General features: G+C 36.2%; 1 protein-coding gene across 3 annotated transcripts in view; it reads right to left on the reverse strand.

Moving 5' to 3' along the window:
* The window catches only part of LOC129787177 (homeobox protein homothorax), an 80,693-nt gene that overhangs the window by 53,028 nt on the left and 2,612 nt on the right, over window positions 1–25,053 (reverse strand). For all 3 annotated transcript variants that reach the window (XM_055822537.1, XM_055822539.1, XM_055822538.1), the window contains exons 2-3: window positions 15,948–16,210; window positions 9,665–9,806 (exon numbers count right to left, since the gene is read on the reverse strand). In XM_055822537.1, the coding sequence (XP_055678512.1) occupies window positions 9,665–9,806; window positions 15,948–16,210 (405 nt within the window). The remainder of the gene's footprint in view (window positions 1–9,664; window positions 9,807–15,947; window positions 16,211–25,053) is intronic.

Below are 25,053 nucleotides of genomic sequence, written 5' to 3' on the forward strand. Positions count from 1 at the left end.
AATCAGAGAGAAAATTCCAAAGACAATGTTCTTTATTTAATGGAAAACCCTTAAGAAAACTTCTTGAGCGATGGTATAGAAAATGTAGTAAAATATTTTTGAAAAACAAAACGAAAAGATCTTTTTTGTGAAATTTCATTTTGCAGTGTGTACGAAATGCATGCATTGCACTAACCTTGGGAATTTTAGCGTGCAAAAGGGGAAACGCAGTGAGTGTTTTGTGCGTAAAAAACGAGGCGTGAAATATGCAGAAACGGACATATTTTCCTTTGCTAAATTCTCAACAATAATTCTCGTGATCACCCTGAGACAACTCGCCGGGATGGATGTAAATCATCTCTTGGCTTCCTTTTTTGCTTCAGTGGAGGAACCATATTGTCTAAAAATAAACCCCTTAGGTCTTAAAATTGACGAAAGAGAAATTGGAGGGACCTTCTCCCTCTCATGCCGATTTAAACCCTGGAATTTTTCAAATGTGAATGCATCTCTGGATGTCAGACATGTTTGAGAGGATTTTTTTTCTTCATCTCCACTCCAGAGCAAGATGAAACTGATCAAATTACACACATCATTCGTCCCAGATGTGACAAATGTGTCAGAATATTTTGGTTTAATTGAAATTTAGAGACCACAAATTACTTCTTTTTATCTTCACAACTTTTCTCACCAGTATCACTCAATTTCAACACATCTCGCGATCATTTTCCATGCGCCAAAGAAACAATCACGAAACCCAATACCCAAAATATATGTCTGTGGCGATCATGAGAGATTGCAAAAGGGATCGTCATGCGATCTTTGAATGAGAAATATTTCTTCTGGAAATTTTATTTAGTGACTCGCAGAAATTATATACCTCGCAAACACCTATATGACACATAAAAGAGACTTGTCGCCTGTTGTCCCTGATTGATCAGCATGTCTTGCTGTGAAGTCTTCTCTGCTGTCCAAAAAGCAATGAAAACATTGCGGGGTTCAATCACAAAAATCACAAATGGTACCCAAGAAAAGGCCATCGATTACGGGGATGCCATGCTGTGCGTTGTGCATTTCGCTGCAAATTCTCTTAATTTTTTTGCACCACGCGCGACCCTGTATTCCCACCCCGGGACAAAAACACGCACCCCGTCTCTCTTCATGTATGTTAAGAGAAATTCAATAGGACAAGGAGTGGCTAACCATTTGGGTGCCGATGTAGAAATTGTAGCAGGAAAAGAGCTCCTAAAATGCATTTCACTCGGATGAAGTGAAAAAAAATTCCATGGAAGAGTCCTAAACATTTTTTTTGTGCCTTTGGAAGGAACCCCTGGAGTGACTACCTGCTCCTCAAAAATGGGAAAAGAGAGAATTCCAAGCTTCACCCATAAACTGTCTGATACTTAATCCTATATTGGCATTTTGTTGTTTCTTCCCCGTGAATTTCCTCCCCTTTTACCAAATTCAATGCATATGATTTTATATATGCATTTAGAGTTTGCCTGCTGGGTTGCTATATGAATCCAATACGAGAAGGATCATTTAGGTCCACAATATTCCAAAAAGGGGTAACGTATTTAAAGAAATTAAAGATCACACAATTTTTTCCTTAAAAATTCTTTATAAAGGATTCTCAAGAGAGTATTCTTGATTGACCTAGATAAGATTCTAAGTCTACTTTTTTAAATTCTTTTTTTATGTCCAAGAATATAAATTATTTCAAAAGATTTTTTTTAACTTTTTTATAAAGCAAAACATCGCTGAATTCAAGGGATCGCGATTTTTAAAATAATAAAGACTTCCTACTTTTAAATAATAAAACAAGTCAATTGTTTGTTGGACTGACAACCCTCTTGAGTATAAAATAACACAGACATACCCATATTGGGGTGAAAGATTTTTAAATTTTAAATTTTTAAAACATATTCAAACCCATAGACATTCCCAACAAGATCATCATCAGATATTTCTGTCTCATTTTGCATCTGTTTCCTGAGCCATGTTTAGGAAAGGAGGCAGAATGAAAAAAAAGCCTCCAAATTGACTTCTCAGTGCTTTCCAAACATTTATTGGTTTAGGGTAAGACAAATGAGTGTTTATCTAACCCGAACATGGCTTGTCCTATATATTTATTATTTAGAAAATTGTGGCAATTGCTTAGAACCCCAATCGAATTGGCCACTAAGGCGCGCATTTCTCGGGAAGATCGGACGGGCTTGAGTGTGTAACACACCCAATAAATTTCCTATAAAAATAAATATAGTAATTCAATGCGTCTAATTGATTTCGTCTACAAAATCTCCATTTGTTTACCCAATCCGCTCAACCATAATGCTTTTTAATTAATGAAGGCATACAAAAATGTTTCTATTTTCGGTGTGGCGCCCACGAGGAAGAGGAGATATTTGATTGCCAAAATAGATGGGGTTCCTGTGTATAGTTGGATAGTTGGAGATGGGGGGAGAGCCGGCCTAACATTGCGTGGTATTACCATATTCGATTATGGCCACGTGGTGACGCTTCCGATTGAAAATCTTTTTTATGGTAGAAAAAAATGAAGAAATTTGATTATTTACCTCCATTTCCACAAGGAGTTGGGGGGAGAAGCCCAGAAGTCTATAAACAAAACTAAATATGGCAAACAAAAAGGATTCTCTCTAAACCCACGCGACTTCCTTGCTTGCAATGGACCCTATATCGTGTGTTGCGCATAAGAAAACCATTTTGAGAGCATGTTTGGAAATTCCTAAAGATGATTTGTTGATCTTGGGCACGATGTGGTCGAATGCGACCGCGGGAGGAAAAAAAGAAGTTCACATGGTCATGAATCAAAAGTGCCATACATATACACTACCCGTCAAAAGTTTCCGGGCAAGCAAAAATGGGGTATTTTTTAAGGCAAATTTTAAGTGGCTATATCTTCGGCTGTGATTAACCGATTTTCAAAAATTTACCAGTTTTGGAAAGGTACATTTCTCACCTTTCCAAACCTGGTAAATTTTTGAAAATCGGTCAACCCGTTATTTCTTGGCAGCCATTTTGGTAAACCTAGGCAAAAGTATTTTTCTCACAATTTTACAAATTTTCACTTTGACCTTTTGCATCTCGGCCGCTAGTGCACCGATTTTAATAAATAGATAGTCGTTGGAAAGGTAATTTAATTCCCTTTCCAAATCTGGTAAATTTTTGAAAATCGGTCAAGCGGTACGGTCGTGGCAGCCATTTTAGTGAACCATAGTGAAAAAATACACTTTTGTCTATATCTCAGCTTGTGGTTGACCGATTTGAACAAACTCGGATTCAAATGGTAGCTAATCATGTCCCCTAACTTTTAAAAAAAATTCATCTCGATCCGTCACGTGGTTCTTTTTTAATGTTTTTTTATGTGATACCCTTATGTTTCAAATAAGGTACCATAACTTCATTCGTTGACCATTTAATTTTTATAAGTTACACTTAGCCCAAATTTCATCAAAATTAAAAGTAGACATTATTATCTAACTTTTAAAAAAAATTTCACTCAAATCCATCAAGGGGTTCTCCTGTAATATCATTTTTTGTGAAGCTATGCGCGATTTTTGACTTTCTACTATTCTGCCCCCCCTCCCCCCACCAAATGATGACCCAAATTGTAATCAAAATCTTTGTACAAACATCCTTGACCTTATTTTATATTGTTATGCCATTGGGATTTGAAATTAAATAAAATTATTAAATTTATAACTTGAAATCTGCTAATACTCATATTGTGGCTCTTGAGGTGGTCAAAATGAAGATTTTGGGTGAAAAATCATCAATTTTTTTTTAATTAAATAGAAAAAAATGAGTCAAAACAAGGTCCAGAACATCATTACTAACATTTTTAAACCGATTTAACAAGGGTTTGAGTCAAATTACACTCCAGGGCCCATAGATTGGTTGAGCCGAATTGCCAAATTTTAACCCAAAAATCGCGCATAGCTTCACAAAAAATGACATTACAGGAGAACCCCTTGATGGATTTGAGTGAAATTTTTTTTAAAAGTTAGATAATAATGTCTACTTTTAATTTTGATGAAATTTGGGCCAAGTGTAACTTATAAAAATTAAATGGTCAACGAATGAAGTTATGGTACCCTATTTGTAACATAAGGGTATCACATAAAAAAAACATTAAAAAAGAACCACGTGACGGATCGAGATGAATTTTTTTTTAAAAGTTAGGGGACATGATTAGCTACCATTTGAATCCGAGTTTGTTCAAATCGGTCAACCACAAGCTGAGATATAGACAAAAGTGTATTTTTTCACTATGGTTCACTAAAATGGCTGCCACGACCGTACCGCTTGACCGATTTTCAAAAATTTACCAGATTTGGAAAGGGAATTAAATTACCTTTCCAACGACTATCTATTTATTAAAATCGGTGCACTAGCGGCCGAGATGCAAAAGGTCAAAGTGAAAATTTGTAAAATTGTGAGAAAAATACTTTTGCCTAGGTTTACCAAAATGGCTGCCAAGAAATAACAGGTTGACCGATTTTCAAAAATTTACCAGGTTTGGAAAGGTGAGAAATGTACCTTTCCAAAACTGGTAAATTTTTGAAAATCGGTTAATCACAGCCGAAGATATAGCCACTTAAAATTTGCCTTCAAAAATACCCCATTTTTGCTTGCCCGGAAACTTTTGACGGGTAGTGTAAGTGGGATGGTGAGGCGCAAAAATTTCGAGGGTGGCAAACGATTCCGGTGTGTTGTTCTTTTGGGACAATTGTGTTGATGTTGGGTGTTGTGAATGTGAAACACACACGGAAAGTGTCTGTCATCGAGACTTGTTCGTATTTCTGTCAGCACCCATGATTCTCCGAGAGGCCCCAATATTGCCAACACACATCCTACAATTCTTCATTAAGTCTCACTATACGCCACATGGGGAAGTGTCACGGTACTCCATTTACCGGAAAGAAAATTTCTTGTTTACAGAAAAAAAATCTCGCGAGATGGATTTAAGCTAAAATTCAAATTCTCTTACTTAATTCAAAGAAAATTATTAAAATCTTAGAAAAAATATGGATATGAAGTCTAAGGACCCATAACGACTCATATAAATGACGTATAAGAAATGACAGATCAACAGTTTGACAGTTATTACGATTTTGACAGATATTAATTACCATAATAATACTCCAATACTTTTTTTTTTGAGGAAGAGAATAAAGAATTCAAAATAAAATTTGACATAAAATTACATGACAAAATTGACTTTTATAAAATTGACAGTTTATAATGTTAAGTTTGACAGTTAATTTTACTTCTTGTCACAATAGACGTTATAACATAAATATTTCATTTAGCAAATTAAAATTACCTACAAAATTACATCAAAATAAAACGCTCAACGGCAATTATTAATTTAAATTTCCATAACATTACCAACATCATTGTCAAATTATCTGTGTCAAATCTTACGTTGAATCCCCTTGACGTAGAAAATCCCGTAATAAAAGCAAATAGGCGTATAAAAAGGTTGTAAAAGCGTAAAAGGTGGAAATCAACAAATAAACAAACTCACATATTGATAACATTGATAAAATTCGACCATAAAATGTCTAAGGAGGTAGCTCATGGCACCCATTTAGGCACGGCAGGGTGGGAGAAATTGGAGGAAATCACCGAAAAATTGAATGTTTTCAATCATATGGAAATAAAAATTGGGAGATACAAGACATTTGGGAAATCGTAAATATTTCTCACTATATAGTCAATTCTTTCTCTTCGTGCGAGTTCTATTGCTTTCCCCAAAATGTAAAGAATAAACTGAGGTATACGGAGAAGAAGAAAAAAAACCTATCTGACACGGTGGATTTTTCATCTCGCTCTCACCAACAAATGGACTCCAGTGCGAGAACTCAATGAAATTTGAGTTATTTGAGATAAGACTTTATGTGCTCACCTCGAATTTTATGTTCTTTTCTCACACTCCCCGGGGAAGAGTGGTTTCGAAGGAGAAGAGGAAGAACCGTGAAAAGAAAAATAAGTTGAAGTGATGTTGGGGTTATAGAAAGAATTTTTTCGCTGGATCCGCAGGAGAGGAATCATGGCGAAACAAATAAAATATGTGGGAATAATTAGGATTTTTTCTAAATTTAATTCCTGCCTGAACCACTCAGAGTCGTCATGGCTGGGATCATCTTCTTGCTCTGAGGTGAGGAATTTTTGACAATGTTCTTGGGGAACGTGCATAGAAATCTCTATGTGACACCGATTAGGTGCGCTAAATGGCGGCAAAGCTGCGCGCCCCGAAGAGATGCTGTGGTCAGTTGTAATTATGCATAGCCGACCCGGGTTGTCCAAAAGCGCCGCAGAGAGTGACAAGCAATTCCCGCGTGTCCACGCATTAGCCAAAGTGGGAGGGCTCCGGTTGTCATATTAGCCAAGACGAATAATAATAATCAGCGTCATAAAGCCGAATGAAATTGAAAATTGTTGGTATGTGCGAGTGATTTAATCTGATGGAAATCGCGCGAGTGGGCTGTCAGCGGGTAATTATTTTCACGAAAGTGGAATTATTGTCATTACTCGATCATTTGCACTGGTGGTGTGCAACTGTGAGAATTTGCCAAGAGGCGAAGTGGAAGTGCAATCATCATCAATTCGACATTTAATCTTATCCCATGGTTTTTGTCCCGCGCTCCATCTGAGAAGTAACAAGATGCACCATTGGCATCTCTAAAATGTTCCTCATACCTAATCCCGCCAAAATGCAAATTGAGACCGCCACCATCACACTTATTTACCTCACAAACATCACCATCTTCTCCAATTTATCGAATTTCGTTAGCATTAGGCGCACTTAAGGCATGGGCTTTGGAAGAATTTTCTTTATTGTAGTTTTAAGCTAAATATTTTACATTTCATTTCATTTCATTTCATTTTACATCCATGAGACGTGTAAAAAAACATCTAATATCTGTCATTTTTCTGTCAATTTTTTACTTTTATTATTTTATTTTCTTTTGAAAAAAAAAATAAAATTATTATTAAGGAAATAAAATGATACAAAGGTAAACCTAATATCATTCTTGACATTTAATTTTTTGACATCTGTCAATATAGAACTTGTGTCAAATATGAGCTGTCAATTCATAATTTGCAAATTATAATCCACAACTGAAAATTCTAAAAACAAACGGATTTATTCATTCATAACTATTTTTGTTTACAAAGAAAGTTCATTGAACCGTGTAAAATATTTTAATTACAATTTAAGTACACGTAATAAATTAACAACTTCCCTCCAAAAAATACATGTATATCCAGACTCTAATAAGAAGAGCAATGCGCCAGGAAAATGTCTTTTTGGTCCAGCCTCATCAACGAAATCTGAGAAACAAGATCTTTTGGAGTGGAGAAAAATGTTCATAGATGTTGGAATGTGTGGATGCGAGTATTTCTGTGAGAGACATTTCCACGAGAAGCACTGTGGAAGATCTCACTACATATATGTTGTTGTGTGGTGGATGCACTAAAAGGAGAGAGACCACGGGGAGGGATACTCAAAAAGACGAGAAACACAGCCAAAAATGTCATCAACACTTTTGGGACTGAGAAATCCACTCAAATTATTCCGAAGTGTGGTACAAAAACGCATTTATATTTGTCATGTTTTGTGTTGTTGCTCTCGTTGTCAGTGGATGTGTATATCCCGAGAATGCCACTTCATTTGGGTTTATTTTGGTAGGCACCACGGCTAAAAATATAATATTAAATTTATAAAATGAAAATTTTCATCTCCACGCCAACGGAGAATGTGTTCGTCATATGGGACCAATTTTTGGTTTTTCTCCCAACATACTCTTTTTCATGTTTCCTCGCACCATCTTCTTGCATCCACACTGAATATATGTATTTATGTTGCTTCCAGGCTACAACCATAGTTCCTTCATAGGCCCCAAAAGATCTTCTTTACTTCTCTGTACAAAGAAATTCAGAGTAGGTACAAAAAAGAAGGTGGCTCATTCAGTCGAAAAAACAGTGAGTCGTTGTAATAGACTTTAATACACGGTAACAACTTTTTTTCTTGAGTGATAAGATGACGCGATAAGGTGGCGAAAATTAAATTCTTTCGAGTGTTAGTGAACAAGAAAATTGTGAAAAATTCCATTGAAACACTCATCGAATGCCTTTGAACCTAAATTTGTGGATACAGTCATCAAAAAATCAGTTTAAAAAATTTAATTTGAGGGGCCAACATCTTATCCAAATTCAGCTTTAAATTTAGAATTGTGACACTGACGTTTAACTAATGTCAAAAACTATCTGTCAATTAAAACAACATTGTAAAAGACTACTCTGTTTTGTTAAACAAAAAAGTTAAGAATTATTTAAATAATGAAAATCTGTTTAAATTTAATTTGAAAAGTTAATTATAACTGTCAGTTTGACAGATCAAATGACAGTTTGCGTAAAATGTATACAGAACACTGTCAGAAATAATTACAAACTAACTAAATTCTCACTTGCAAACCATTCTACATGTTATTCTTTGAAGCCTTGCACAAGAATTCTTTTATTTGCAATGGCTGAAGTAATGTGACAGAAGACTAACTATCCTGTCAATGTCAATGTCAAATGTGACATTTGTCATTCAAGACCACTTTTGATTTTTATTTTTAAATAAAATACAGCTAATTTTATTCCAGACTCCAGACTTTTGCTTACATAGCACCCAAAAAATGGCATTTGTCAATTGAAAGTGTGATAATAACAGAGCATCAATCACAGCCACACAATAGCGCACTGATCGTGTTTTATTCACTCCCTGTGAGAGGGTGCAGATGAGGGTGAAAAATTGTATTGCGTTAGAGGGAGGGTTTGTCCCAGCTGTGTGTATGCGTCTCCGAGAATTGATTTCAAATTTCAACGGGTTGAGAAGTTATAAATAATCACGAGACGAAAGGGATTGTTAATTAAATTGAAATAAAAGTCATGTTCTCGAGAATGGATTTTTTTCTCTCTCCCCAAGTGAATTATGTGAGGTTTTTTTTTTCTCTCGCTCCTCTTGTTTCTCCTCTAGAAATGTCTTTGGCATTCCAGAGCTCTAGGAGAGAGAATAAAAAAGCGAGGAGGCGAAAAAAAAAGAAAAACAACGAAGGGTTCATCTGTCATATTCTTCACACAGAGTCATTTATGATTAAGGGCCCTATATTTACTGAGTGCGTCTAAATTACACACGGGATGGAGCTACTTTATATGTGTACCTTCCTCAAATCTTATCAGACCCAAATATAGTTGAATATGGCTTCTTGAAATTTTTTTTTGTATATTTATCTTTTTATGTACATTTATAGCCGTCTGATAACAAACTCCTCAACTAGTTCGTGTCATTTTTTGTGGGTCTTTTCTCTTTTTTAGTTTATTTTTGATGGGGGGAATGCCATGGCATGTCAACGTACAAACTTCTGGGCTTCTCCCCTACTATACACGGGGTCACGGCAAAAATGTTGATAGAAATTTTGGAATTACAACAATATGCAAACATCGTGCATTGCACCGGGCAGGAGCACGAATGGAAAACAATTTATCTGAAAATTTTTCTCTCTTGCTCTCAGATTTTTTTTTTTTTTTTGAGGGGGTGTCTGACATTTCCTGAAGGAGTTGCCCCCCTCCTGTGTGCCCCATGTCAATCATAAGCCAATATTGATCTTACCTGTTTACTGAAAATTGTGATATCCTCATTGAATGATTCTGACGAGCAGACATCACCACTTTGGACGCCGGGATCTCGAGGTGTACATGTTGCTAATTCACACTTTTCAAATATAAGTGCCAGCAGCGGGAACAGGGGGTGTCTGCAACGATAGATCGAACATGATCATTTAGTGCTTTGCAATACCATACCACACACATCATGTAGTATCTATTAAGTATATAGCAACTAATTTAAATTGGGTGGCAATTAAAGAGCACTTTGTTACAATTAAAATATTTTGCTCTGGCGCGAGCGCAGTACTGCAAAAGTGGAGCACCGCACGACTCATTCAACCCACTCTCAGCGTACCATTTCTCACAGTGTACCTTCCACACATTGTGCCCATGACCCAACTCACCGACGGCTCTCCAAAATTCTCCCCAATTCCTTTTTATGTACAATTCTCTCCCTCCCATCTTATACATAAATTTCCAACATGCTCAAATTGTTCATTTTTGCACCTCACTGTGTAAAATATTATTTTATACTCTCTTGAAAAAAAAATCGATTAACAATTTGCTTTAGGTTCTTTGTCAAAAAATTTTCATTCACAATTAATGGGAAATTAAATGCCCCACCTATACAGAAAAAAGAACCCCCCGAAAATGTGTGTGTGTACATTGCCCTAGGGGTTGATTTTTCCAACCCCCATGATAAGGAATAAAATGCGCCACGTCATTTTCCTTTGCACACACACACAGCCCGAGTTTATTGTTTCTCACTTTGTGAGCACGGAATTTTTGTATATAGCCCCAAAAACTTGTCACCAGCAATGGGCTTGGAGAGGGATGTTTACACGAAGAACCTATTTGGACAACGCACACGTACAATTTATTTACAGAGAGCGACCCATCCACCGGGCACAGGGAAATCTTCCTGCATTGATGTGGGGGCTTCTGGAAGTGGGAAAAATATGTCATTTCGGCGCGTGAAGAGGCCCTCAAACTGAGACAACAACTTCCCAACAGCCGCCAGAGTTTATTTGGGCTATAAAACACCCAGACGCACCTTCGCAGCTACCGACGGTAAAGTTGCCCCAGAGAAAACGCACTTCCCGCCATGGGCTGTATTTGAGCTTTTCTTTCTCTTTTATTTGTGGGGGGAGCGCTGTGTGCGCACTCGAAAAGAGGTTCTTAAGATTAACAGAAGGGAGAATTTATTGCTTCATAGTATACAATTGACTTGATCTCTGTATAATCTACTTGAATTAATATTTAAATCTTCACGTCTTGAACGGAATTTCTCAAAATTTTAAGCAGAATAAATTTAAAACTGAAGCATATTTCTAATAATTTATTTTATAACTTCAAATATGGGTTAACTCTTTAACAATCACGTCTAATTTATTTGATAAATCTTTAAGAATAGTTTTTAACCAATATTAAATATCTCTGCGAACCCCTTTTAAAAAAATTAAACCAGGATTTAAGAATGAAGCTAGAAACTATTTTTAGAATTATTTTCATAAGTTAAATAAAATATGTTTTTGGTTTAATTTCTTAATTTAATTAAGATTAAAAAAAGAAAGAATTTTAAATGTACTCCTAACAAAAAAATAATAAAAATTTATTTTAAAAAAAGTTGTTTTTACGTACAGCTTCGTATAGTTTGTATACTTTGTGTTAATCCTGTTGATAAAATAATTTAAAAAAAAGGAGTTTTCTTTTAAAATTAAATAAATCTAATCTAGTCTAATTTGTCCCTCAAAATTTTTTTTTCTTGACAACTTTTTTTTTGAAAAAATCAACTTTCGGAGGAAATATGTATTTCCGGTTTTTCCATAAAAAGAAATCTCCTAATCTTCACGCTTCTAAGCTCACTCAGCAAAAAAGAACTTTATGTACACACCTCCCCCGAAACAATTAGGTGACATTTTTTTCTATCGCAATTCCATGTTTCAAAAAAAACTAATGGCAATAAAGTCTCCCACCTATCGTATTCATATTTCCTACAGCGGTGTGTGAATAGCTATTTCCGATAAGGTGGGCTGTAAAACAGGCGCGCGGATTCCCAGGCGTTGACCAGGTGGATTGGCATAATGCTTAATTTCTCGTCATTTAGCATTGAAAACCCCTGTCGACAGCCATGATGGACCGTTGATGGAAAAATGCCTGAGCTTTCCCTCAAGAATCTAAACCGTTGCATAAATCCCCGCATGCAAATGCAAATATGTTGTTGTGTATGTTTTTTTTTCTCTCAATATAATCGGCTGAATAATGAAAATGACATATAACTGTTTAGCATTTTATGCAAATAATCCTATCGATATAGTCAAATAAAGTGATGTTCTCTTGTGGAATGTCTTGGCGTGAACGTATACAACAACCTGGATGGGTTGCGCGCGGTGATTTCTCGCGTGGCAGTGAAAAAGTGCGAGAAAAGACGAAAAATTGTTTGGAATATCATAAATATATACGGGCAGTGTGGCATAAATAAGCACCAAACATAATAAAATGTTCGACAAGTGTTTTGTGTTTGCAATTTGCAACAAACCAGGCTAGGGGGTCTCCCCATTTAGTGCTACGCTGCGGTATTATGCTGCTGTTTGAAAATAAGAAGAAGACGCGAAAAAAAAGCCTCACGATGCTGCGGATTAAGTTGCGCAGATTTTTGATTTGTGGGTGATCACTGTCAGATTCGATTGACGTCACCATCGCGCAAGAAGTGGATGGCACGAAGAAGGTTGAAAGTAACAACCAAAAAAAAACAAGCCAAATACCAGAGATATGGTTGACTGCATCGTCAGTGCACCCAGAGAGTCTCCTCCTTGGATTGTACAAGAAAATCTACTTTTCGGTAATGACTGGCACATATTTCTCTTTTGTCGATTCAATTTTAATGTTGTGTTTTTTTTTTCATCCATCGCACCGCGATCGTTTTATTTTCTCCGCCACGGCTTTTTACCTCCACGATCTTGTAAATTACATACTTGAAGATCACTTTTTTCCTAACATCGCGCGATCTCCTCAAATACGCATTTTTTCCCTCTCGTGGTGGGCTTTGCATGCTTAGTTCGGGTTTTTATTCTGAATTATCTACATATATATGTGAAAATTTAGTCAGAAGAAAATCATTCTCGGGAACAATTCTTTCACGGATCTTTTTTATATCGTTTCACTGGCAAAGGCCCATTTTGGATCATCTCGCGTGGATTGAGTGTGATCATCCGAAGAATTTTACATTGTGCGTGATTGAAGGGAAAAAAACGTATAGGTATACTTAATTCTAAACTGCGGTGACACTCTCGTTAGTGGCGGAGGGATGAAATAGAGGAATTCTTTTTTTTAGTAAATAGTACGTATGGGCCATATGTTGCGCCATCGACCACAAAACATTGGCAGAGGGCAATAAATCAAAAAATTTGTGCGAAAAAAGACCGGGAAAATACCCGCAGTTCGCCCACTAAAGCCATCATCAAATGGCCCATATATAGGCACAGGAAACCACATAGAGCCAGCAACAGAACGCAGCACCCTAGCCCAATGTATTATTTAGCAAAATAATAGTGTGATAGTATCGTCATTAACATAATTAAATCGCGCCCCCAGAGAGACCAAATTGAGTGAAAATTTCAAAATTGCTACCTTTTTTCCCTCATTTCGGGGGCTCTCCACACAAATTGATGCCTTGTCCGACTTTTTCGGCAAACGTGTGGGCCTTCCCTCAAACAAAATGTGTGGTAGGAAAAAAATGAGCAGCCAAAGTGCAACGCGGAGAGAGTTTCAAGCAAAAAAGTCCCGGGCGAAAAGTAGTAAATTGTTTTTCAAATTTATAATAATATACATCGAAGCTTGGGACCTATTAGTTGATTACATGAATTAAAATGCGGAGGAAGGAACTGCCGACAAAAACACACCCCGACTAAACACCGCCATTTATTGCTTCTCTCTGTCCCAAAAACGGAAGATCGCAAAGATGGTGTTTGAATTGAGCGTTTAGGAGGGACGTTCATCTTTTTTTTGCTCAACATTTATAGGAACTACCCTTTGTATTAAAATATATATAAAATCCCATGGCAGAGAGAGGGTAGTTTTTGGACCTTGGCCTTCGGGATTTAAAGAAAGATCCCCAACTATCATTTGGCCAGCAGATGCGCAATGGAAACGTCTTTGGACGGAATTGAGCTTACTTTTGTCTTTTCCACACAACGCAAAGGGTCTTTGCTCCTGATGATGCCTTTCGGAGAGAACACAGTGAGAGTGGCAACATCTGTCGCTCAAGGTATTTATAAAAGTTAATAATAAAGAAAAAAAAAGAGAGCTCGGCCTGAAGAAAATAGCATCTTTGTTGTATTCATACACTCTCTGTTTAACTTAATGTTTTATATTCTTTGCGAAGAAAGGCCTAATTGGGCGAAAGAAAAGGATTTCAATTGGATTCGTATTTGAGTGATCTTTTACTTAAAGCCGTTAAAACATATGGCCAGTTTACCGAAAGTGCTGAAGGCTGTGATTAAAATTAACTCAAATAAAGGAAATCTTTAAAAAGATCGTTATTTTTTTAATTTTAAATTTTAATTCTTTTCTTTATTAATATTCAATTAATTTTATAAATGATCTATACCTTAAACCAATACCTTTTACCTTTTCTTAAACCAAAATTAAGAAAATTTATTACGTTTTTTTTTTATTATTTTTAAATTATTTAAAAGAATCTAAGATTTAGATTTAATTTTTTTTTTGAAAATAAATTCTATTTTTTTTAAAGTCTTTGAATATTTGCTCTGTCAGTTTAACAGTTTAGAATGTTTCTTGCTTTCCCTATCAATCACCTTGAACAACCTGAATGGGTGGCTTTTACCCCCCTGTGGCTTCCTCTCTCAATTTTCGCAATGAGATTCCCGCGTGAGTCTATATTCACAATCTAAAAGACCCCAACAACACCCACTTAAGACGATGGTCACTGCATACGATTTTCGCATGGAGACGCACATCGAATCAACAGAGTGTATCAGTTGTAACCCATACACAATATTTGAATTACAAATTCCTTTTTGCCAAGTTTAAAAATATATATATACAGCAAGATGGTAGGTTAAGAAAAAATTTATTTCAAATAACGTGTCTCACTCCATAAAAAATACAAATTTGACATTTAATTTAATCCGTTTGTTTGTTTTCTTTATGATAATGCGCGCGCGAGACGATTGCCTCCTTTTTGCCATTTTGTATTGTTTGCAAGCAATGTTTTCCAGCTCAATACAGATGCTCTGCGCTCGCTATATATTGCCTTTGCTTTTCGTGTCATTTGTAATTGTAATAGTTTTCGAACATATTGTTGAAGATGGAAAAAATATATGTATATAGGTATGTGTACAAGTCCAACATTTATCGTCTATTGAGATTTTTCACCCAGGAATGTTGCTATTTGGCGACTTTGTGCAGTAGAAAATGCTATATACACACGCGGGAAGTGTCGCGATGGCCTAATTGGCCACCCAAGGGAGAGTTTTTAGGGCTATGCGGTGTACATGCAACGGAAACTGATTGCATTGCGAATCCAAAAATGTAAATCCGGGGCACGCGCAAAAAGCAAAAGTCTAATTTGATATGAATTGCAGATTAGCAGTGAAACCTATACTCAATTCATGGACTTTTTAATCACTTAAGAAATCAATGTAATTGACTTTGTCTATTAGCGCTAACTATATGTAAGTCATGAATTTAAATTGCAAAAGGATTTGTAAACAAAATGAACTATTAGGAGAAAAAATCTTTTATTTTTGACTAAAATATTCAACAAATAAATACTATGTTATATACTATCAATAACAGCTCCATAAAATCGATAATGAGCCGTAAAAAGCCAAATTAATATTGTAGCTATTGGACAAGAAAATTATATGTCTTAAACGTCTTAAACAAGGCAGTTTTTATATCGGTTTTAGGTCTCGTTTTTGTGATTTTATATCGATCTTTTTATTCGTATTTTACAGCTTATTTTAATCTAAACTATTAGTATTTATCGGTTAAAATGCAAAAAAGTTTCTCAAAATGTTATAAATATTTCAAATATTCTTCAAATATTTCGAATATATACATATGTGATTTTCTTATTCATTCCAAGTTAGACTTAATATTTATTTTATTCCTAAAATCCCAAGTTTCCCAAAATAATTTCCCTTATTTTCTAAAATCATTGAATATATAAACATAGTGCAGTGTACAGGATGCCACCGAAATGTACATCCCTTGATTTAAGAGTCACCCATGTGTAGGAAAATTGAATTTAGCGTACTCACCCATAAATAGCATCCTTATCACGTTTGTGCACCTCGGGCATGGATCCCATCACATGGTTGGCGACTGGGGAGACATGACTAGGAGTCCCATGGCCAGAGTGGTATCCGTGCATGCCGACAGAGGCGGCAGCTGCGGCATGACTCATGTGGGGGGAGTGATGGGGCGGCAACCCTTGAAGTCCGGGTGGCCTGTGCCCAGCATGAGGGTCGTACATCGCAGCAGCGGCGCCTGAATCCATGTAGCCATGCAGGCTTTCATCATACTGCAAGATAAGAAGAGATTTTGCATTTAGGGGACATTCTCCTTCCACAAAGCTCAAGATTTTCCAGCATCCCGGGGAGTTTTGCGGGGGGAAAGTGAATTATTTGTATGAGGGCAATCTAATGCTAAATTGTGATTTGTTACTACTCGCATGAGACACTTGTTTCGCACTTCATATTATAAAAGGAACGCCAAAGAAGACCCCAAAGAAGAGGAGACACAACAAAGAAGTGTGGGCGTCGACCATTCAACTCTCTTCCACAATCACCATAAATTTTCTCTTTACACACACTATTTGTGTACCTTCATTAATATCGTTCTGTGTTAAATTTTTAATGCTTTGCATGAGAACATGGGATTCTACCCGCGTCACGGGCTGGTGGACATTGCGATTTTTTCTTTTCTTAATTTTTTTTTTATTTTTCTTTTGCAAAAATACAGGCCCAGAGACCCAGAGAACCAGGGGGTAGGATCATCCTAAATAGAGAGTGGTCTCTCTTAGAACCTTGTAGGGGGTTCGTACTAAAAAGGATATTACTATTGCATGTGCAGTGTGTGCTGTGTAGGAGAGAAGCATAAGAAGATGGAGACTAAAGTAAGTAAAGCTATATGGAGAGAAAGAAATGTTGTGTGTTATAATGGTTCTCTGAGAATTCCCGTCCCATAGCCACCAGCTGACGAAGCATACAAATAGAGACACTACAGGCTCGAGAGACCTTGGAGTCAAGGTAAGAATAAACACACAAGACGGTGTATTGATTGGAAGTCTCGATTTTGGTTGAGTCTCTCTGAATAAATTTAACACAGACGCCCCAAATGCACTGTGCGCGATCCTCAATTGGTCGGCTTGTGGTGTATAAAGATTGCTCACATGGCATTACAATTGCACAATTTGACATGAAATGCAATAACTATTCCATGTTGCACCTCCCCACCCCCTCACAGCTCCCCCTTGGCCACATATTAATGCCCCAAAGGTAAAAAAAAGAGTGCAACACCGCATATAGCGCGATCACTCCGTGAGTTGCCCAATATGCGTCCATATGTCTTGGCAAATGATGAAAATCACCCCCATATGATCACGGCACGATTCTGATCCACATAATACAACCATGTGCTCGTGCGAAACTCGAATGGGAAAATGTGATCTCGTTGGGACATTCCGCAAATAGAAGATGTCTGTATTAATAACGATCGTGCGGCAAAATGTCGATCAACGTGATCGGCGGCGATGATTTTGAACATTGCTGGCGATCGCGGAACCCACCATTGGAAACTCGTTTCCTATATAACCAACCACGCAATGGGTAGCCGAAAAGAAACTCTCCGCGCGGCTTACGAAGGCAATTGAAATATTGCCCATTGAAAGCGATCTGCGCACCATTAATTGATTGATTTGCGATGGAAAACATGGGAAGTTGCCGATCAACTGGAGCAGTCGTCCTAAAGATTTCCTAAAGACTGCAATTTTAATTGGATGAACAACGCGAATTTTTGTCAAACTTAATTAGAAAAGAGTTTATGCTTTCATTAAAGAAATATAGATAGGTAGGTAGGTACTAAATACTCTAAATTATTTACTAAATTAAGATTTTATGAATTGCAAAAGATTTTTCTAATGAATTGATCTTTTGAATGCAATGAATTCTATTTTTTTTAAGTTATTTTTATAATGAAAATTTAAATCATAGCATTAAAAAAAAACAAAATATAAAAAATGTGAAAAAAGATATAAAAAAATTACATGTATATATGTAGGTATTAATCAACAAAGCTTTGGAAATTTTTGATCCTCACATTAAAAAAAAAATATTTTTTTTATTATTTCGCTTTTATTTTTATTTTTTTGCGAATTTTCTGTTTTCTTATGATCAATCGACAAACTTTTAACAAATATATTGAAAATTTAGAATTATTCTAAGCTCAAGATCAAATAATCAATAGGTACCTACCTATCTATTAGTAAACTTTAACAAAAAAAAATCAAATAAAAACTCTTTTAAAATTTCATTCAATAAATAAATTTTCCTTCAATATTTCTCAGCATTCGCGTAATTTTCAAAGCCTTAAAATTAAACATAGGTATTATAATGTTCCACAGAGAACATCCAGAGAGATCCCGAGTGATGATCCCGTGTGCGGCATGGGATGCTGTGAGGAGAAAATGCAACAATCACCGGTTGCGGATGAAATATGTGGGGATTGAATTGGAATCATATTGGTTGTTGTTGCTCCTTTGTAATTATATCAATTAAATAGCATTAGACAGAATATAAATCTCTCCTTTGGCCGGGTCTCAAATTGAGCTTTTCCGAATGCACCCCCCATACCTTTTCAGTTGCGAGATGAAGAGGAAATAAGTAGTATGGGATGCAGGTGCATAGTGCGAGTTAATCTTGTTTGGGAACTTGGTGCGCGCAGAGGGATTCGCAGATCGACGAAATGAGAATCAATTAAGAGACATCCTATTGACTGCATAAAAGGCGACAAATTACCATATTTTGTGGCCTTCGCGATGGGTTTTGCGGGAAAAAGTGGCGTCAATGGTGCGGAATTCGATGGAATTCCTCCTCTGCGCCTGAGTCCCAATATCACCATCACACCCGTGCCCCCACCGGAGGAATAATTAAGCCACCTTCTTGATGCCAACATTGTACCCATTGCTACATAAATTGCATACATTTTATTTGGCATTCAGCATGGTGACCAAACGTGTTGAATGCAGCGCGTAAATTTTGGATCGAACATCACAGGTTTTGTGGCACTCCTGGGTAGAATCAAAAGTGAGGTGTTCAAGTGGAATTTGCTGATGGTGTGAGCCTCTTCTTTTTGCCTTCCCCCCAATCAATTACTTGCGGGATGATTTTTCATCTACCAACCGGCTAATATATATAATGTGTGCTATGTATGTGTCAAGAAAATCCCAAAAGTATCATGGCAAACAAACAAGCTCCAATTGACTCTCCAGTTGACCATGGCAAGGCATTACATAGTTTTCGAGGAGACGAAGGCCAGGGGAGTTTGGCCAAAGTGAGGAGCGACATCCGAAGCAATTGATGCAGTGCGAGGGAGCAAAGAGCCATATAGGCAAAAAGAACGAATTAAAACTTGAACACAGACACACCGAAAAGGAAAAGTCTCATGCATTCTCGTTTTGAATTGCAAAATAACCAGAGGTCATTTGCATTAACATGACTGCAATGCAATGCAATATCTTAATTTGCGCTATGAATTGTTTTGACTTCATTTATCTCTCTCGCCCAACCAACGAGCTTGTCTTGGAAACACTATATATCCTACATTATATATCTATGTATACACAAAAGCCCGGACGGTGGGGCACAGTGTTCTGGAATCAAAATGTGGATGATGGTCAGGGCACCCATTACCACTGTGGCCCTCGATCGGGACAGACGGTCATTTTGAGGTCTTGTACCTCACCGCAGGGGATAAATATGGGTGATTTAGTGGTGATCGAGCTTGGGATGTGCGTTTCCAGTTCACCCAATAGTCCAGTTCCAAGAGGTGGAACAACAACATAAGAATTCCCCTGAAAAACCAGCCAAATGGCAAAGAAAATTACAAAAAAAATAATAATAATCAGAGGGTGGACAAGTGGGTAAACTTAAGGTGCGTGCAAGAATTCTTTTAGGATATTCAATTTTCAAGAAAAAAAATACTGCAAGGAATTGAATTAGCCTGGAAGTAACTTTTAGCTGAATTTTTATAGGCAGTTTACTTTTAAAACACATAGAATTTCCAAGGCTTTCGACTACCTTAATCAGTAGCTAAGAAAATTAGGATTTTTTTTAAAAACATTTTTTATGATCATGATGCAAAAGTCTAAATTCATTTTTTTTAATCAAAATTTGATATTTTTTAACAGGTTTTATTCATTAAAATTTTGAATATTTATTTTTAAAAAAAATTGGCTCAATAATATTATTTAGAAATAGATATTAAAATTATTCAAATAAGAAAAAGCTCCTCTTGCTTTTGGAACTTGCAAGCCCCCTGTTAAACACTTCTCACTGAACAAACTAAAAGTTCAGGAGTAAGACTTATCAGAGAAGAGTCAAAACCCATCGAAATAATTAAAAGAAGGAACTGCGAGAGAAGTATAATGTTCTCTAAATTATTCAAATGACTCCAGCAACGTACTCCGCAACTACCTTTAAATAAAAAGGGGGCTAAAAGAGGCAGAGGGGGCAGCATGAAGTGAAAAAAAAAAACGCAGAGAGAAGTTGAAATAGGAGAGGCCAAGATAATCTCGTACTATCTTGTCAAATCTATGTGAGAGTGCTCTGAAGCATGAATTTTCCTGAAAAACCAACGGAGAGTGTGTGGAAATTATCAAAATGGCGGTGACAAGATAATTACTGAAATTTCACAATATCAACATAACTATTCTCTGGTGCACAATAAACCTGGGCGAAGGAGATGACAGTTAATTTTAAAATTAATGCACGATATACACGGAAAATTTTTTCTAATAAACCCAATTAGTTTGTCTCCATCTATTTTTGCCCGTCCGAGGGAGTTGATGGCAAAGTAAGAAGGCAAAAAAAAATAAAGTCCGAGAAATATTATAAAAGTTCTTTTTTCAGTGATATTTACGTCTTTTAAAATGGCGACGCAACAGAATGTCTCTCGTTTGACGTCACACCGCCGTTTAATTTCGTTACGAAAAACTCCGCGAGATGGGTAAGACGCGCCAAGATCGCGCGGAGGGACTTAAGAGGTGAATTAAGGAAAGAAAAAGAAATAAATGGAATTTTTTTTTTGCCTCTTCCCTATGCCTTCACCCATCGATTTTCATGGGATTGGTGGAAAGAGTTGGCGGGGGTGGCCGGGAAAAAAAGTGCCAGAAATAAATCACTTAATGATGCCTTCCTGAAGGGGGTTTTATGTACAGTGGAAGAGAGCTTCTGCCGCACTGCTGGAAGGTCTCGGAAAAGGAGACGCGCGTCTCTCCTTTTGGAAATTCGATGATGCGGAAACAGAAATAGTGCATTAGAGACTCGAAACTATTTTTGCTATTTCGGGAAAATGGATATTTTCTTTCCATCCACCATCACTTCCCAAATACAAGATGATGATGGCGGAGGAAAATAGCGGGAGCGAGAAACACACCGAAAAAAAAATTACACCAAGGCGACAGTTTGTAGGAGGAAAAATGGTGGAAAAACTAACACGTAATGTTTTCCTTTTTTTCTCATTCTTTTTTTTTTGGCCATTGGGGGACCCGCCGAGAGTACCACATAATGGATAAATTTAAAAAGGAAATGGATTTTTTTCCTTTCGTCTTCACTCACTTTTATATGGATTTTTCTCGCTGAGTCGACGACTTTTCCTTGGATTTTTTTTGCGCACAGGATAACCCCTGTTGGGTGCGCCTCCCGACAGAGAAGGTTTTGTTAGAGAAATAAGGAATATTATATATGAAGAAGTTTTAATCTCAAAGAAGAGTGATTTTTTATTTAAAATTATTTTTTTTTAAACCTATTAAAAGTCTGTTAGAATCTAGTTAGAAAGTAAAAATTTTAATATCAAGAGATCTTTCCTTTTTTTTACTACAAAGTTCATGTAAAATTTTACATGATTTCAAACTAAACCATTTAAATAAAAAACCCATAATTCAAATCAAGAATATAAATTTAAATCTTTCACAGAACTATTTGCTACAATATTTTTATTTGATTTTATAAATCGATTTTATTCAATTAGATTTATTTCATTCAAAATAAATTGAAAAATAGGAAAAACACAAATTAGAAATAAATGTAAATTAGAATTTTCATTGAAGAAAAACGATATTCTTACTCAGGTTCGTTTCATTAAATATCGCTCAATTTTCTTACCAAGGAGCATGTATGAATTTAAAAACCATTCAAATAGAAAGAAATTAAAATTATGTAGAATTCATTTTCATAAAAAGTAGATCAAGCTTGAACGTAAATTAATGAAAAATTAATTTTCTTTTCAGCACATGTCTATTAATAATTTTAAACAAACGTCTCATATTTAATTTAAATTTTTCAATCAAGAATTAACTTTAAAAAAATTCTAAAAATGTCTAAAAATAATTTTTAAAAAAATTTTTTGTTACAGTTTCTCATATTTTTGTGTATCCTTTGGATTACGGAGGAGTCGTAAAGCAAATCCAGAGCAGAGTAATAAAATCAGGCTGTAAAAGTAATCATGCATAAAATGCTGTATCATCCCCTAATGGCCTTTTTTACATTTCATAAAATGAACCGAAAAAATAGAATATATATTTTTATAACTACTTAAGGTAACATTAAAGAAGTTTATGTGAGAAGATGAAATTAAATCCTAATAATTCAATCAAAGGATTATTTTTCGTTTTAATTTTAAATCCCAAATTTGCAAAAATAAATATTATTTTGAAAAATTTTTTTTGAAAGCATAATCATCATTGTTTTGCAGAAAAATCTATTTGAAAGTCTCGTAAACAGGATAAATATGTTTGTACATAGTAAAATATCAACATCCATCCTTGAACCCAATCGCATCACTTCCCGTCGGTAGGTTGTGACTGCCAAGATTCCTCGTGGTAGTGACACGAAAATGCCGGTGAATAAATCTCACAAAATCCCGCGGGAACGATCTGCAATCCCCCGCAGTACAGCCCAAAGAGATCAGATAAATTTCTCGAAAAAAAAATTTGATGTTTATGTAAATCCCCGGTTTTTTCATCGAAACATTTTTTTTCTCAACTATTTTGTATTTAAATAAATACACACCAATGTCTGGTGACTCCATATAAGAGATTTTTCCATCAGATAGACAAGGCACTGTGTTTTGTGTGTTGAATGAATTATTGCATTGCGATGAGATTTATGTTGTTTTCAGTATGTAATTGAGACGAATTATATAGAAGAAGGGACATTTACATGCAAACTATGTGATTGTCGACGCAGTGAAGTTTTTTTCTTTCAAAAGTTATGCTTCATTTTTGCAAAAATTTATCAATGAACGTTTGGTTTTTCCCTTAAAAACTTAACCCATTCATGGATTTTGCAAAATTACCTGCTGACTTATTTTTGAGGAATATGAGCAAGAAAATTTTCAAGTGAAGACTTTAGTTTTAGGTGAAAATCTTTTGTGGTCATAAAAATAAGAGGTATACAACATAATGGTATGCACGTACAGGTATTTAAGGATTTATAATGGTTATTTGGGGTTTTTAACTTTTTCTGTGTCATCCAACAAACAAATTGCCATCCCTGTGTCATTTAGGGGGGCATACAAACAACCTGGCGAGAGCAAGAGAAGTCAATGAGTGGATTTCTGTGAAGGTAAAAAGCCACAAAATCGTCCCAACTGATGATGACTTTAATGGCTCTAATAATATGTCGATTTGTCTGACAAATGCTTTCAACGCCTCAAAACAATCGGCGTAATTAAATTGCAATTTAGAACTTGCTTTACGACCCAGACTCTATACACCCGAAAAATCATCTTTGGACACCATGTCCCCATTGCACGAAGGAGTTTCCTCCTCTGAACTATTTGGCTGCGATGTTCTTTTTCCATTGCACCTCCATGACCCAGCGCATGGAGGTAGATTCTTTGCACAAAGAAAAGCTTTATATATAGGTACATTGGTTGTGTAGAGAGCTAAAAGTGAACAATGGCGCAAAAATTGAATTGGATGCATTAAAAAGGCATAAAAAGGATCTCTCTTCCTGCGTCGTCTCCGATTTCTCACAAACCCAACCCCCAGCATTGTACAAGGAGGGTGAGAGGAGAGAACACCTTTCATCCCCCAGCTCTTTTTTTTTTTCTTCTATTATTTCCATCCACAAAACTACTTTTTCTCCAGCGTCCTCGATCGTCCTTTGTCTCTCTCTCCGCGCACAACATTCAATTCTGTCGATACACTCGAAGGGCCCATTGTGCGGGAAAATTTTTTCAATGTGGTGTCCCTTTTTGCCAAAAAAAAAGAAGAAACCCCCGACAAGAGCCTTGTGAGAGCAACAGACTGTGTGTTGAAAAATATTTTGAGAAATGTTTTGAAGAAAATGTTCATTGGAATATTCACTAGTCCGTGGAAGATATATGATGGCCTTTTTCTCTCTCTCTTTGGTTATTTTTTCTTATTTCAAAAACTCCTCTTGAGTACATCTAACCCCCTTAAGAATACTTCAGCGCATGAGTTGATAGGAGTCTATCGCATCAAAGTCTTCTATATGGAAGAGAGAATATTGTGTATGACGATATAGCGACGGGGTTGTACTATACCAACCCCCTTTTATAGTAAAACGAAAAGTTATCTAACATAGCCATTAGAATGCCTTTTAGATGGGGGTATATGAAGCATATATCCAACATATTCTGCATACTTTGAGATGCTTCAGCAGATGATTCAATAGCAAAGCTAGTACTTTGCAATGGCCCTATATATCCCCCGGTAGCAATGCCATCCGTCTCTATTGAGCCTCATATTTGGGCTATCTCTCTCTATGTACCCCCTGTGTGTGTACATAGAGTGCTGTAGCATTGAGCCGAAATATCGAATGGTTTATGTATGGCACTAACGACGGGTTCAAATCCAAAATGGCTGGAATTGATTGATGACTTTTTTGACAGTCTCAAAACATACGCATGCGCTTGCATTTTGAATTTTCCAGCAATATTACTACAATTTTTTTTTTATTTCATCACGCACCATTTCATCGGATGTCTTTTGGAATTTTTACCACAAAAATCCGCGCGCCTAAAAAGGACCTTCCGCTTTAACCCGGCTGGACCAGAATACGCGACAACACCACTACCAAAAAAATAAATGGAAGATAGTGCAAATAAACAGAAGTGGTG

The sequence above is a fragment of the Lutzomyia longipalpis genome, chromosome 1, assembly GCF_024334085.1.
Source record: "Lutzomyia longipalpis isolate SR_M1_2022 chromosome 1, ASM2433408v1".
Classification (NCBI taxonomy): Eukaryota; Metazoa; Arthropoda; class Insecta; order Diptera; family Psychodidae; genus Lutzomyia; species Lutzomyia longipalpis.